This window comes from Coturnix japonica, chromosome 1, assembly GCF_001577835.2.
Source record: "Coturnix japonica isolate 7356 chromosome 1, Coturnix japonica 2.1, whole genome shotgun sequence".
NCBI lineage: Eukaryota > Metazoa > Chordata > Aves > Galliformes > Phasianidae > Coturnix > Coturnix japonica.
In genome coordinates, this window is record NC_029516.1 from 54,753,082 (window position 1) to 54,767,437 (window position 14,356).

Consider the following 14,356-nt stretch of genomic DNA (forward strand, 5'->3'; position numbering starts at 1 on the left):
CTATGAAGGATCTGGAGCATAACACTTATGTTCATAAATTTCAGGAACTTTCTGTATTTCTGTAACATGAGAATATCAGGGTGGGAAGGGATCTTTGAGTCACTGAGCCCAGCCTGTAGTCAAAAACAACCATGAAATGGTTTAACTGTTTGTGTAAGACTGACTGTGCATCATTCCAGCACAGACCTCAAAAGCTGTCCAGCACATTCTCATAGTGTAACAACTATCAAAGACAGACCCATGACCACAATGTATAACAAGAAAGAAAAACAGTAGAGGGACAGAAGATGTTGCCGCTGTCTTCTTTCTTCAGAAGCAATATTTGCCAAAGACAATTATCAGAAGCATCTCAGGTAAGGAAAAGCTCAACCACCAACAACTACACCTTCCCATCTGCCATGCATGAAAATTCCCCTCTGATCTCAAAGCTGCTGATCAGCTCAATGCCAAGGACATAAGTGGGTCTTAGCACCAGGCTACTAATATGACAGAAAAGAATCCCAAATCGCAGTATCGTTCTATGGTCTGCCAACATCAGCAGTACAGAATTAATCTGGCTTTTTAAGTGAATAAAGGCAACCATAAGCCATAAATATCTTCCAGATTTTACTAGCCAGACTGCACACTTGGTTTTACCCTTTCCAGTTCACAGTTACATCTGCTATTACTATACAAACTAAACCACAGTGAATAATGATAAAACTGTTTGCCTTCTTTGAAGCTATCGCTGTTTCCAGGGAATTCCTCAGTGAAGGTCTGGGGAGTGTCACTGGAGGGAGTGTAATACTTAAAAGTGCATTAAGATATAAGTACCACACAAAGGAGATGTCACATCCATGATTAAAATGGAGCCAATTTGAAGTCTAAGAATAAAACGCACTGTGTGAGAGCAAAATGTGATAACACATCCTACTACAGGTTAAAAATTATAAGGCTAGCTATGCACCTGAACATGTATGACAATAAGCAAGAAATCCTGCATTTAAGCACGCAGGAAATTCTGGTAGGATTTACCAACCATAACTCCAAAGTGTAAAAAAAATTGGGGCTGATAAAACCTTCAGCTCCTTCAAAAGGCACAGTAAGACAGTTGATAATCTGAAATATTCAGGATATTGTACAACCCATCGTACAAACCTCATTTATCAGACAGTGCTTACAACCATTGAGTTCGTTTTAAGACAAGGAACTTGGAATTAACATGCCATCCACATTTCAGTGCTGGATGTTTCTTTCTGTCTAGAAGCAGATAATAAATATATTAGACTTCAGGACTCCACTGTGAGTCACTTTACTATGAGCCCCTGTGTACATCTCCATTTCCTGCCAGATTTGCTCCAGGGAACTCTTAAGGATCACCTCTTCAAATGCTGCCTCACTCAAATCTTGCTGGGCTGATAGCAATAAATAAAAAATCTGCAGCAGAAGGTGACATCATCACATTTCTTAGCTGTTGTTCAACTTAACTTGGCCTATCATTAGCTTCCAGAACATCTCCCTTCCCTTATTATTGCTGAGGACTATGAAATTCACAGAACCAGAAATTTAAAATAATTACTGTTTCACATGTTGAGAAGTTAAAAGCTTATACTGACTTGAAGAGTGTTCTTTTCACACAGCAGGAGTCTTCTGAGCTATTAAAGTTCAGCATTACCAAAAAAAAACAATAAGAAAACAAGTTCCTGTTTATAATTTTGCACTAGTTTTACCAAAATCAATAGTTTCACTGAAATCAATAATAACTATTTCAATCACTCAAAAAAGCTAAGCTCTCAAGTGTGTGTAATCTATATGGATTATCATTCAGAAACACACTGTTTCCTCTGTAAACAACAATTTGCTTGTAACAGCTTTGTACAATCCAGTATAGACCAAATCTAATGTGAAAAGCTGAAAGCAACATAACTTATCCAGAACTATACAGAGCTGAACTCTCTTCTACTGTAGACTGAACTTCAACCTTGACCTGCAGGAAAAGGTGGTTGATCAGACCACTTCGGAGAAGCAGCCTATGGAATGACTTAACATGAGCCTACAGTGTGCAAAAGACCAACAGTATTCTGGGCTGCATTAGAATAGGGGTGGCCAGCAGGGCAAGGGAGGGGATTGTTTCCCTCTGCTCTGCCTTTGTGAGGTCCCATCTGGGGTACTGAGTCCAGATCTGGGACCCTCAGCACAAGAAAGATATGGAGCTTTTGGAATGGGCCCAGAGGAGGGCCACAAAGATGATCAGAGGGCTGGAGCACCTTTCCTACAAAGAAAAGTTGAGGGATTTGGGCTTGTTCAGCCTGGACAAAAGAAGGCTCAGGGGAGACCTTACTGCAACCTTTCAGTGCTTGAAGGCAGATTTTAAGCAGGAGGGAAATCAACATTTTACATGGGTAGACAGTGAGAGGACAAAGGGGAATGATTTCAAAATAAAAGAGGGCAGGCTTAGATTAGATGTCGAGGAGAAATTCTTTACTCAGAAGGCAATGAGGTGCTGGAACAGTCTGCCCAGAGAAGCTGCAAGTGCCCCATCCACAGTAGCATATAAATCCAGGTTGGATAGGGCCCTAGGCAATCTGATCTAGGTCCCTGACTTAGTGGTTGGCAACCCTGCCTGTGCTAGGGCAGTTGGAACTTGATCTTTAAGGTCCTTTCCAACCAAAGTTATTCTGTTATTCTACGACTACTTCCCTTCCATGATGACTATGATAAACTGGCATGTAAGCTGGCATATCTAAAGTGTCTGCCAGTACCACAGACAGTTTTGAGGGATCCACAGTGAAGAAAAGCTGAAAATCTCTGCATTTGAGCTTTCATAAACCAGTCACTTCTTCTTAATATTTAATCTGCTTTTAAGGTTATAGGAAAAAAAAACTAAAAACCTTTAAAATATGTACGCCAGATTGTCTACATAACTGAGAAATTAAATAAAAAATTAATAATGCTTTGTTGGAATGACTACAAGCTGGCATGTCTTTGATCTGCAGACAGTCTCGAGTGTCACTGAAGGGGATGATGCTTTCTCTTTGAAGCTACATTGAGAGGAAAGAGCAATTAAATGTTTCTTCATGTATTTTATGTACCTACAAGTACTGGAAACAACTACTGAAAACAGCAACAAACAAAAGAAAATGGAAATAAAGTCTTGTGCATTGAGGGGTTTCCCAAGAAAAGAAAAGGAAATAAATATATCTGTGTGGGTATGAGGGTCAAAAGACTAACAAAAAATAAAAACAGCAGAGCAAAATGGCCAATAGAAATACTGGGTTAGAATTCTGCAGAAGAAAATAACCTCTATGTTCATTGGAAGAGTACTTAAAAAATTTCATCCTTATAGGACATGGAAAAGCTCTCTGAATATGGGCTACCCAGTTTGGACTCACAGCCCAGTCAGTCAAGCCCTAGTAAGAGATACCTACTCCGATTGGAATCTATTATTATACTAGTGCCAAGACAAGTAAAAAGATATTTGATCCTATCATAAACCTCATGACTGACTATTTTCTTACAGCTAGATATAGAAAAAGCTGTGTTGGGGGGAAAAAACACCCATTTTCAAGAGATCACTGTAAAACCAGACCTGATACTACTAAAGAATCTGCCTGAGGAGAAAGCTTAGCAGTGCTTTGATAGTGTGGATGTTTCACCCTGATGGACAACTAAACTCCACTACAGCCATTCTCTCACTCTCCCTCCTCAATGGAAGAAGGGGAGAAAATACAATGGAAAAAGGTTCAAGGGTTGAGTTGAGGTAAGAAAACTCATCAATCGCTCTCATGGGCAAAACGCATTTATAACTTAAGAAGAAGTCTCTCACAAGCCTTTTTGAAAACTAGAAATTCCTGAAGGAGTAGCCTGCCAAGGGAACAGAAAACAGGCAATGGACTTACTGAATGAGTTATACAGCAGACTCAAGACCGTATAAGAACTGTGACAAAAATAAGACAGCAAAAATACATTCAGTTCACAGATTTCAAACTTACAGTGTACTGGCGTTTGTTTTTTGTTGTTGTTATTGTTGACTATGGCAGAGACTAACTGATTTTGAAACTTTTTTCCAAAATGTATGTTTGCTGCCACTATCCAATATCCTAAAGAAACAGACAGTAAACAAGATTTCCCCACAGGACTTCAGCTGTGGGAAAGGCTCAGACTTCTTATGGAATCTCAGGGCTCCAGCAGTGGTCTAGGTAGCTCATGAGAGCAGAGCTGTGAAGCACTATTTCCGTGAAAGAAAATCAGATAAAGAGCCTGAGAGTTCAAGATACTCCTAAGAGACCAATAAAACAGACAATCTGCTACAACCAAAAGCTCAGAAACACCTCAGCTGAACAGCAGCCAGACACAGAAGTCTGGTGACTATTCAGCACAAGGTCTACGCAAAGCATCTCCAGCTAATCCATCTGTACAGGAAAACGTGTGTATGAGCATACCGTCTCCTGCGGTTTAAGAGGCACTTTTTGAAGCATGCTGGTCCTCTGAACAAGTCATGTTTCAATAATATCTATTTCTGGGATTGCTCAAAGAGGTAAAAAGTCCTTCTCAACAGTTTGGGTTGTCCTTTAGCTACAAAACTACCTAATTCTGTGCAAATCCAAAGGGAAGAACCGACACAGTATTAACCGCATCTGTTTGCGTAATTTGGAAATAAAACAAAGGAATTTAACATGCAAAAATTACCCCTTACTAAGATAGTTTTTGTATTAAAAACCTTTTCTTTTTAGAATTTTAGATTCACACAACAAACAGCTGCAAATCACTGTTTAGAGAAAAGATTAAGAAAAAAATATAGTAAAAAAAAGATTAAAAAAAAAAGTAAAAATAACCACACACTGTTAAAGAAAAGAAAGGCCAAATTCTCACTTACACAGAAGTCCCTTCATAAAACTCTACAAGGATAAAGAGGCTTTCAAGCAGATGTAAATTACACTCAAGCTGCCTTTTAGGCCCCATTTGCACTGTCAGACTAGTTTAAAGGTAATTTGATGCCAATTAGAGTCCACTCTGAATTGTTTATGTGGCACTAGTGCTGAGCTGAGAGTACAGTTGATAGTTAGCAGTGGAAGTATTCAAATCCTTATGCTGAACATTTCCTGCAAGACTGTCTCAACTAGTTTTACAAAGGGAAGAGATGACCATAAGGCGAAAGGGCTTCCTTTGTAAATGGTCCAAAAACCCAAAGAGCAGTTGCAGATAAACTAAATACCATCTGGCAGACATCATTCCTTTTTTTAAATTTCCTTTTGCCTTCCACCATTTTTACTTTTAAGCCAAGATGGGAACAATTACTGTCATTTTCAGGAGTGATGTGGTGGAGGAAAATGTCTCTGATGAAGCAAGAACACAAGGCAGGGAAGACTGTGGCTGACTAATGCAGACACTTTATCAAAAGAGTGGCAGTAGTTTGGCAGGAAAGGAGTTCTAGGCAAAATAATTAAGCAATGATTTACTTTTTTTACTTAAAAACAAAAAAGGGTTACAAAAAAATACCAGGAACAGTGTGGGTCATATTATTCTTCACCCTCCCTTAACATGGCAGACCATTACTATTACAGACATTCCTACTGCAACTCCTTCACATCTTTGCCACATCAAGGCCAGCTGCAATGCCTTTATACAGCAATATCTAAGTAAATCATCTTCAAAATTAGGTCTCCACCGTAGAAATAAACAATCTGAAAGTCATTTCAAGCTTTTATTTGCTGGCCAGAGTCTTGAGTGGATGGAGGGAATCTTTTTCCTCTGTTACTTCAATGAGTTACCATGGTCATATGACCACAAGCAGCATCACTGTGTCCATCAGAAACAAAATGCAGGAGTGAAGTAGTGTTAGGTTACCCAGGTCTTCTGCTTGAAAACTGATGCCCAGGTCCAGATAACACTTTCATTGCTCCTATGCTCTTCCAAGGGGAAAGAGATAAAGACAGTGGCCAGCTGGAAAGAAAATTTCTCAGTTTTCCCCTACTGCATCTGCCAAACCTTTCCTTCTTTCCTTTCCTAGCTGCCTACTGATCCCTTAGCCTGTTTAGATATAATGGGAGATAGGACATAGGTACGTTTTAAAGGTTTTGGCAACGGGCCTCCCTCAGTCCTACAGAAGTGCTTTCACAGAACACTTTCTCTTGTTATAAGTATTATGGCTCTGAATCGAACCCACCCTCTGCTGAGATGTGAACAAACAAACCCTGATCAGATCCCTATGCTACTGTTAGCTCAGCTGGCCACAGACTTACTTTCAAAACACTATCCAGGAGGGCTTTCTTCCCAAAGTGGCTAATTAATCAAAATAAATACCTGCAGTCAGGAGCTCCTCCCTTCCCCCCCCCCACACACACACACAGCACTGCCTTTGATTTGTTCAGTGAAAGCATTCCAGGACAACTCAATTTGTTGCTAGGTAAATGGTAGCAACATCACCATCACCCTGATGAAGACAGCTTCTCAGTTGGAGATGTGCAAAAGCAGAAGTTTTTGGTGGTTTGCTTTGTTTTTAATGATTCTACCAGCACTGAGAGATTCAGGATGCTCTGGAGTTGTCCTTTTATTCAGAATAGAAGCCCACTTTAAGAATAAATAAATAAATAAATTTTAAAAGCCCACTCTTTACTGTTCACTTGCAGACTCTGACTAGCAAGACCAGAGGCCAGTGACTCCACAAATATGAAAGGAAGTCAATGGAGTGAAGCCCAGATTCCCAAGGTCAACAGGGACAACAGGAAATTCCCATTTTCCAGTAAGTGTTCTCAGCTCTTACGCTGATCTCTGGGACTCCTACGTTCTTATTTCTCATGTGCAGACCTTTTCCCTTTAACAGGGCAGACAGTACTGGAGCACACTATAATGAACAGCACACCCTGTCTCAAAGAGAGACAGCAAATCATTTTTCTGTGTAGGATTGAGTTGCATTGTCTTTCATGCATACTGTTGGTTACTCCCTTCCTTATCACAGAATCACAGGACTGTAGCGGTTGGAAGGGAGTTCTGGAGGTCATCTAGTCCAGCTTCTGATAAAGCACATTCCCCAGCACAGGTTCCACAGGAAAACATCCAAGTTGTTCTGAATATCTCCAGAGAATGAGATCCACAATCTCTCTGTCTCTCTTCTCCCACAGAGGCCTCTAGACACAGTATTGTATTTGTCACCCCAAGCTTCCTGCTGATTACTATGCCAAGTAATCCCTGTGGAAAAGTCTTCCAATAGATGCTAATTTGAAGGTCATCACTTAAAACCTTTTCATTTCTAATGCACTTCTGGCTCTGCAAAAATGCCTCTTAAAGATAAGGTATTCAGACTGGATGATTATCTTAAAATCAGTCCCTGCCAGAATCTGAAAGACCTTTGGGTGTCCCTACTTGTCTTTCCAAACAGAAAATCACTCTTCACCTTCACCCACTGTGTCATATTATGACACTATTGACCTTCTCCCATTTTTTTCCTTTGAATATATTTGTTTCTTGTCCTAATTTCTCACTTGAGCCCTACTCCCTCATGAATTTGGAATCCATTGCAGTGAAAAGATATTGAGTTTAACATAGCAAAGTTTGCCAGAAATTATGTTGATGCAACAAAAAGCAGGTTTGGTAGAGGAAAACAAAGCAAAAAGCCCAGGTTCATCAACTTCCACCTTAAGACCTTCTCTAAATTACCATGCTTTCGTTTTCACTTCATTGGTTTCATTTGGTCAGACAATTAGGGAAACTGGGAGTTAGTTTTTCTACTTGGCTCTAAATGCTCATGTATTAAGTACCTTGTACCAAGGATATAGGCAAAAACCTCAAAATCTTTTAAGAGTTTCTAGCAATACTGATTCCCTTTCTGAGGCTATTAAAATGGCTCAATTCTTTAACTGATAAAGGTACCTTTAACATGTGACCATAACTAGAAGTATTGTGCACTGTTACAACTGTTCAATAGATGCCCAGCCACAGACAGACAGTGCTTCAGACTCACCCTCTCTTCAGCTCTGCATAATGCTGTCAGGGATTAATAGAAGTGCCACTCACATTTGATGCTAATTCTGGTAGCAACTCTGTTACTCCACTGCAAGTGCTACAGCTACTTCTGGCAACTAACACTAGAAGCAGAAGCAGGTGCTGCACACTGAGAACAATCAGAAACCAAAGTGAAGAGCACAATAAGAGAATCTATTCACCATGCAGCAAGAAGACCATGGACAAGGGAAAAGAGACATTTGAAAAGGGCCATAAGAATAAAGGAAAAGAAAGAAACACACAAACACACAGAAAAAGTAAGGGGGGGGGGGGGGGGGGAGTTGGCACAAGACTGTAGACAGTGTCTTTTCTCAGCAATGGCCAACATATAACATCATCAGAAAATCAGCACTGGAAAGTTGCCCAATAATAGGGAAGAGAAGCAGAAATAAAGGACAAGGAGTGATGCCAGTGAGATAAGATTACTCTACAGCATGATCTGTACACCTTAAAGCATTACTGCCTTATAACTGTACATAAAAATGTTTAAGATATTGAATAGGTACATGGCTGAATAAGAGTCTTAACATTATTGGATCTCTACTCCAAGAAAAATTATACCACGAGAGGTATGCATAAACACTGTAAAAGCCAGGCAGTTCAGAGAATTCTCAGCTCTACTCCCAAGTTGTGTTTAGATAATAGATTTCAGAGTAATTTGAAATGCTTCAACAACTATGCTTAAAATGGGCTGAGAAGCCCCTAGGTTCAAGCCATCTTATGCTACAGCACTTTTGTCATGTTTTTCTTCTAGTACTTTGCTTATTTACCATGGACTGCATGTGACACAGTGGGAGAGAGGAAATCCAAGGCACTGGATCTCTTTCTGAGACACAGGAAATCTTTTGTGTTTGATAGAAGCTCCTACATATTTAAACAGTAGCTCCTACATATTTAAACAGTTTGCAAATCTAGCTAGATATGCCACAGTCACTAAACAAATAATAACAATAATAATAATAATAATAATAATAATAATAATAATAATAATAATAATAATAATAATAATAATCTAATAACTAGCACTAGCCCATCTGCAATTTGTCAAACAAAAATAGATCTTTCAACTTGTATTTCAGAAGTTTTTTTACAAGAAAAAGTGAAGAGAGAAAGGATGAGGTTATTTGGAGATGCTCATCAAACCTAAAAAGCCAGATCCTGGCAGCAGATGGTAGATGGAAAACAGGAAGATTTTGTGAAAGAATAGAACAGTATAAATACATTGGAATGAAGGAATACATTAGACAGTAGGAAATAATGAAATTTGAAGACATACAAGGAAATATGTTATACACTCTTTGTTGCTCTATTAATAGATAATGATGAGGCAATGGAACAAATACAAGGGAAATGAAAAAGCAAAGCAGTCTATCATTAACAAGTTGCACTCGAAAGTACACTAAGTCTAGATTTGGAAAGAGTATACTAAACAATAATGTTTTCAAATTTCTTCTGAAAGTTGGAGAAATGGAGACTACTGTTAACATGCCACAGGTGTCTGGTACATTGTATTAAAAAGCTGCAGGCATGCTAAAAAGCAGATAAACTATTAAGAAAGCTCTCTTTGTTCACAATGTCAGTGTACTGCAAATTACTAGAGGCAGATTGGGTTGGTACACCAGGAAAGTCAAACTATATGCTCCTGTCACCTTCCTGCTCTTATTTATCAGGGGATCCACTACAATCAGACAAGAGTGGGGTAGAGATGGATCTTTGGATTAACCTCCTTTCCATTTCTATAACCTTGACTAAGAAATCATGTGTTGAGGAGATGGAAGAGAATTTATTAATGATGGTATGTTTGACAGCCACTATACTCGATTAAAAAGTTGGCTGGTGCCAAAGACAATGTAGGCTGCTACCTAACTAACTAATCACCCCACAGGCCAAACAAACATATATGCTGTAGCCCCTCTTGGGTCCCATCAACACCAGTTGGTATTTCTATTGCTCATTTGTGTAGCACTCCACACATTCGCAGGCTCAGACCCACCCCTTTTACATCTTCATTTGCAAGCCTTTACTGTTCTACATCGAGACCAAATAAAACTTACTGTATTGTCCAGAAATTTTGTTGACTGATAAATGCATAGAAATTAGATGTAGAAAGAAAAAACTATATTTTTTTTTTTTTTTGGTGATCCAAAATAATATTCTAGATTCAGAGCTATATGACGAACCCCCTCTCAGTTTTAGTCTCTGTTACCCTCCTCATTCCTTGCATAATTCTTCCAGTGCTATTTCCTCCTGATTTGCAGTGTGCCTCTGGACTTCAGTACCAAAGTAACAGCAATTTATTGTCCTCTAAAGATTTTTATATCTAAGAATCCAAGTTGATCAAGGTATTAACCAGCTAGTCACAGCAATCTCAGCAAAAGACTGAATCCTTCAGCTTATTTCAGAGCAAGTGTATCACCACAGCCTGCAACTCTTGCTACTCAAGAAATATTAATACACGTAGAAGCTTCAACCTGTGCTAAATTCCTTACAGTGTTCCCAAACTGATTTTTGTAGTAACCTAGATCAGTTAGACTCAATCCTTTAAAGCATAAATCCATTCTCCTCTGTTACAAAGGTGCTGTCCTGAGAGCCATAAGAGAGAAGCTCATCATCACCAAAACCATGTATTTCCCTTCAAATCCACATAACTTTCTACAGGTTATCCATGCATTTACATGAATAAATTGCAGCCACTACCAGTGGTTCAGGTTGCTTGGGCAAGATTCATTTTACTAACTCCTCAGCATAACCTTAGCTTCTGACAGCTCCAATTAATGAACAAGCACTTCATGTCCAGATGTGAACAACATGCTAGTAATATCAAACTTTCATTTTATAAAGTTATTTTCCCCCAACTTAACTGTATTAAGAGATTCCTAGCTATTCATCAAATCTAATTTTTAATATGCTATTTGTATGTATAAAGCAGATCTTACCTTGATCTTCTGAAGAAACTGGTGACCTGAAATAAAACAACAAAGTCCAGTCAATCTTTCCCATGAAAAGGTCACAAATCAGGTTCAAAAGTCACTATGGGAAATGCGATATGGAGGAATTGAAAGGTTTTATTCTTAAACTTATTTCAAAGGAGGGACTGTAACACAGCTAACAAAATAAAAAGAAGCAGAAAGCGCAGAGACCTTTAGCAGCAGGTCCTGCAGACTTGAGAGGCCATATGGAACCACATTCATAAGGCTGTGGTCTCACTGTTAAGCACTCATGCCATGAGTTTCTATAGGTACTTGGCAACGAATTTTACTACTATTACTATCAGAAATACCCCATGCTGCTTTTGAGTAAATCCTGATCCTCCAGAGATTATCAAATGGACCATAATCAAGTGTGGGCTAGGAATAACCCTCACAAGTAGAGGCAATGGAGGAAAGGATAGCTTTGAATGAACTCACAAGTACTAATGCCATTTTTAGCATGAGGCAGTGTGATGGAGAATATAAAACACTAACTGGAATTAACAAATTCATAGTAATGCCAATTTCATAAAAGCAATATAAATAGAGAAAAAAAAATTAAAAAAGGTTAAAAAAAAAAAACAACAACAGCGATAGTGAAAAGCAACTAAACATCAACAACATGTTATAGGCTATCCTACCAGTGGTTTAAACCTCTGGTAATAGTCCAAGACCAAGGGGTTATAAAACATGAGGACCACTCAGTGCTGATAAACAGAAGGTCCCCACTGAATCCCGGGGATGGGTTTCACAGCTCCCATAGCTGAAGATCTCACTCATCATGCTGCCCAGTACCCATGGCAAAGGAACATAAAGAGGTGTAAAGCACTGGCCTTTCATTTTTGTCTTTGCTGCAGTAGCTTGGCTCAGCAAAACTGGGTTATTTGTATAGCCAAATCTGGGCTGTGCTTTGGTTATTGAGACCCAACTGCCTCATCACCTCCCCTACAGCTAACAATGAGTTTATTCCTGTAGTGGAATGAACCAACTCTCACTTCTGATGTAATACATATTTAATTTTTGTGCCAAAGTATAAAAATAACAAAATTCTAAAGATTTTAAAATGTTCGTATTGCCAGCAAGCAGATCAAAGTCGACATCAGAAAAGCAGTCAGAAAAGAAAGGGAAATTAAAGTATGTCAGGAACAAAGAGGGAAAGAACATACATATATTTAACAAAATCAGCTAGAGGGAAAGCAAAGGGCTAGGAATCCTGAATTTAAAGGAATAAAGAAACTGAGGATACTGTATATCACAAGGTTGAAAAGGTTGAGGGATTATACAGGATATCAGAAGCAGATACTCAAATATGTAGATGCAAATAGGAAAGATAAGGGAGGTTTCCTAATGAAGTATGCAAATCTTTGTTTTTAAGAAAAGAGACATTCACACAGAATGAGACAAAAGAGTTACAGCACAGCTGGAGCGACAGTGCTGTGAAAGGAAAAATGTGATTGCCTAATTAAGATTCTGACTGTGCTAGAAGCCAGTGCATCTGTATGGATTAGAATTAATTAATCCACTATTGCCATTAAATCCTGATTGCTGCTGAACATCCTAAGCATGTATCCTGCTCTGCTGTCAGCCAAACCATCTATGCCCTTCAGTTCCATCCATGTCTGTGGAAATATGGTAAAAACGAAAGCAACTCAGAGGATTAGCAGTCATCATTAGGTCTTTTCCACAGCTTTCATCAGCGTATCAGACCCCACCAAAAGCTCTTATGAAGGTCAAAACTCAACACAGCATTTCTGAAAAGGTTATATCATGTAAATACGGCCATATCAGAAGGTGTGATTATTTAGGCTTTTAAAGATAATTTTTACATGCAAGAATCATGCCAGGGTCCTTAGTTCAATTATCTTGACACTTCAACTATTTCTAACAAAGTGTCTCACAGTAACAGCAGAATTTATTCCTTGGCTCCTTAATTGCAGTTTCATCACCTTTTAGATCTTTATTTGAAAGAATAAAATATACATTTGGCTTATCCCACAATTTAGATCTTCATTATGCCTTGTAAAGCAGATGTTAGTATCTACTTAAAAAATCAACACAATATATCATCACATCATCACCACCTTCTCGATTAAAGCATGGAAGTGTGCAATGAAAAATAGGTTTGTGCACATTTAATGTGCCCAAAATGAGTATGTACTTTACAAACTATGAATTCCATGCTCTTTTTTAACATGCTTTGAATTTAGTGGTTAAACAGTGTGAAATCTAACAGGTAATACTGTTGTTACTAGCAGTATTTTCATTCGTCAGGCTTCATCAGGCATCTTTTAAGGGTGCATAGACTGGTATCTTGAGAAAAAAAAATCACATTATGTGATTATGTTGTATATCTCTGCCTCACAGTAATAAAGTTTGAGCCTGTTGGCTGATTTCCCACATTATTAACAGAGAAGGTGGAGATCCACTTACTGTTTTCATAAGGAAAGGCAATAGAAAGAGTTCAAACTTTCTGAGGTAGCTGTGAAGATACGAAGAAAGGTTCTGAATATCTCAGTAACAGGAAAACCTCAAGAAGAGCTTCCACAATTTGAGATACCAAACGACCAAAGACAATAAACTAGACTTCCTTTATTCCATTACTCAGAGAAAGAGTATTTTCACAGAGCAGAAAGGACTTTCAACAGTCTTGTATCATTCAGGCCATACACTTTAGCAGCGGATAAAATTTTTCAAACCATTCAAGCACTGTCCTAACTACACCAACAGGAGTCTTGCTTGTAACTATAGTTTAAGAAAGTGAAGAACTGTGTTAGTGTTAGGCACTTTGCGTATTGTTTGGTCTTCCCCATTCTTATGAGAGTGAGGAAGGAAATGAAAAAAAGAAAGTATAATGACCTACTTTAAATCACATCCACTCTCTCTACAGCCACGAGGGACTTTCCTGACAACAAAAAAATCTGGTGGATGCTCATATTTCTGGTCACACATCTTTTTTTCAGTTCTTTAAGAAGTGTGAGGGATATACTGTGGCAGCAATGGTCACCAAATGGGTGCCCTGAGAATGGTGGATTCCCAGCTGCTAACGTCCACATAGGAAGTGTCTAACTAGCTTCTATCAGCTGCCCTCTGAGAATGATTCGAGCTGTGTGCTTTACAGACACAAAGAGGCAAGCCATCATTCACAATTTCCATGCCTTATAAAAAGTAGAGGTACTATAAAATCAGAGGTACTCCAGAAGAACTAACATGCTGTCAAGATCTGTATCCCCACCTGGGTCAATACGCTTTGCAAATTAAATCAATAAGGGACCTGCATTTAGTTCAACCTTCAGGAAAGGATCTGGCACTGCAGTATCCTGACCTTGGACACTTCAGAATGGAGTTTCTGACATCAACAATAGCTATTTGTTTATGCTTTTCTCCTGCTGGAAAATTAACAGTGCTGC

At 38.8% G+C, this 14,356-nt stretch overlaps 1 protein-coding gene across 6 annotated transcripts in view; it reads right to left on the reverse strand.

The window, feature by feature from the left end:
• Positions 1–14,356, reverse strand: part of DGKI (diacylglycerol kinase iota) — a 199,526-nt gene that overhangs the window by 15,923 nt on the left and 169,247 nt on the right. For all 6 annotated transcript variants that reach the window (XM_032445600.1, XM_032445592.1, XM_015866633.2 and 3 more), the window contains one exon: positions 10,917–10,942. In XM_032445600.1, the coding sequence (XP_032301491.1) occupies positions 10,917–10,942 (26 nt within the window). The remainder of the gene's footprint in view (positions 1–10,916; positions 10,943–14,356) is intronic.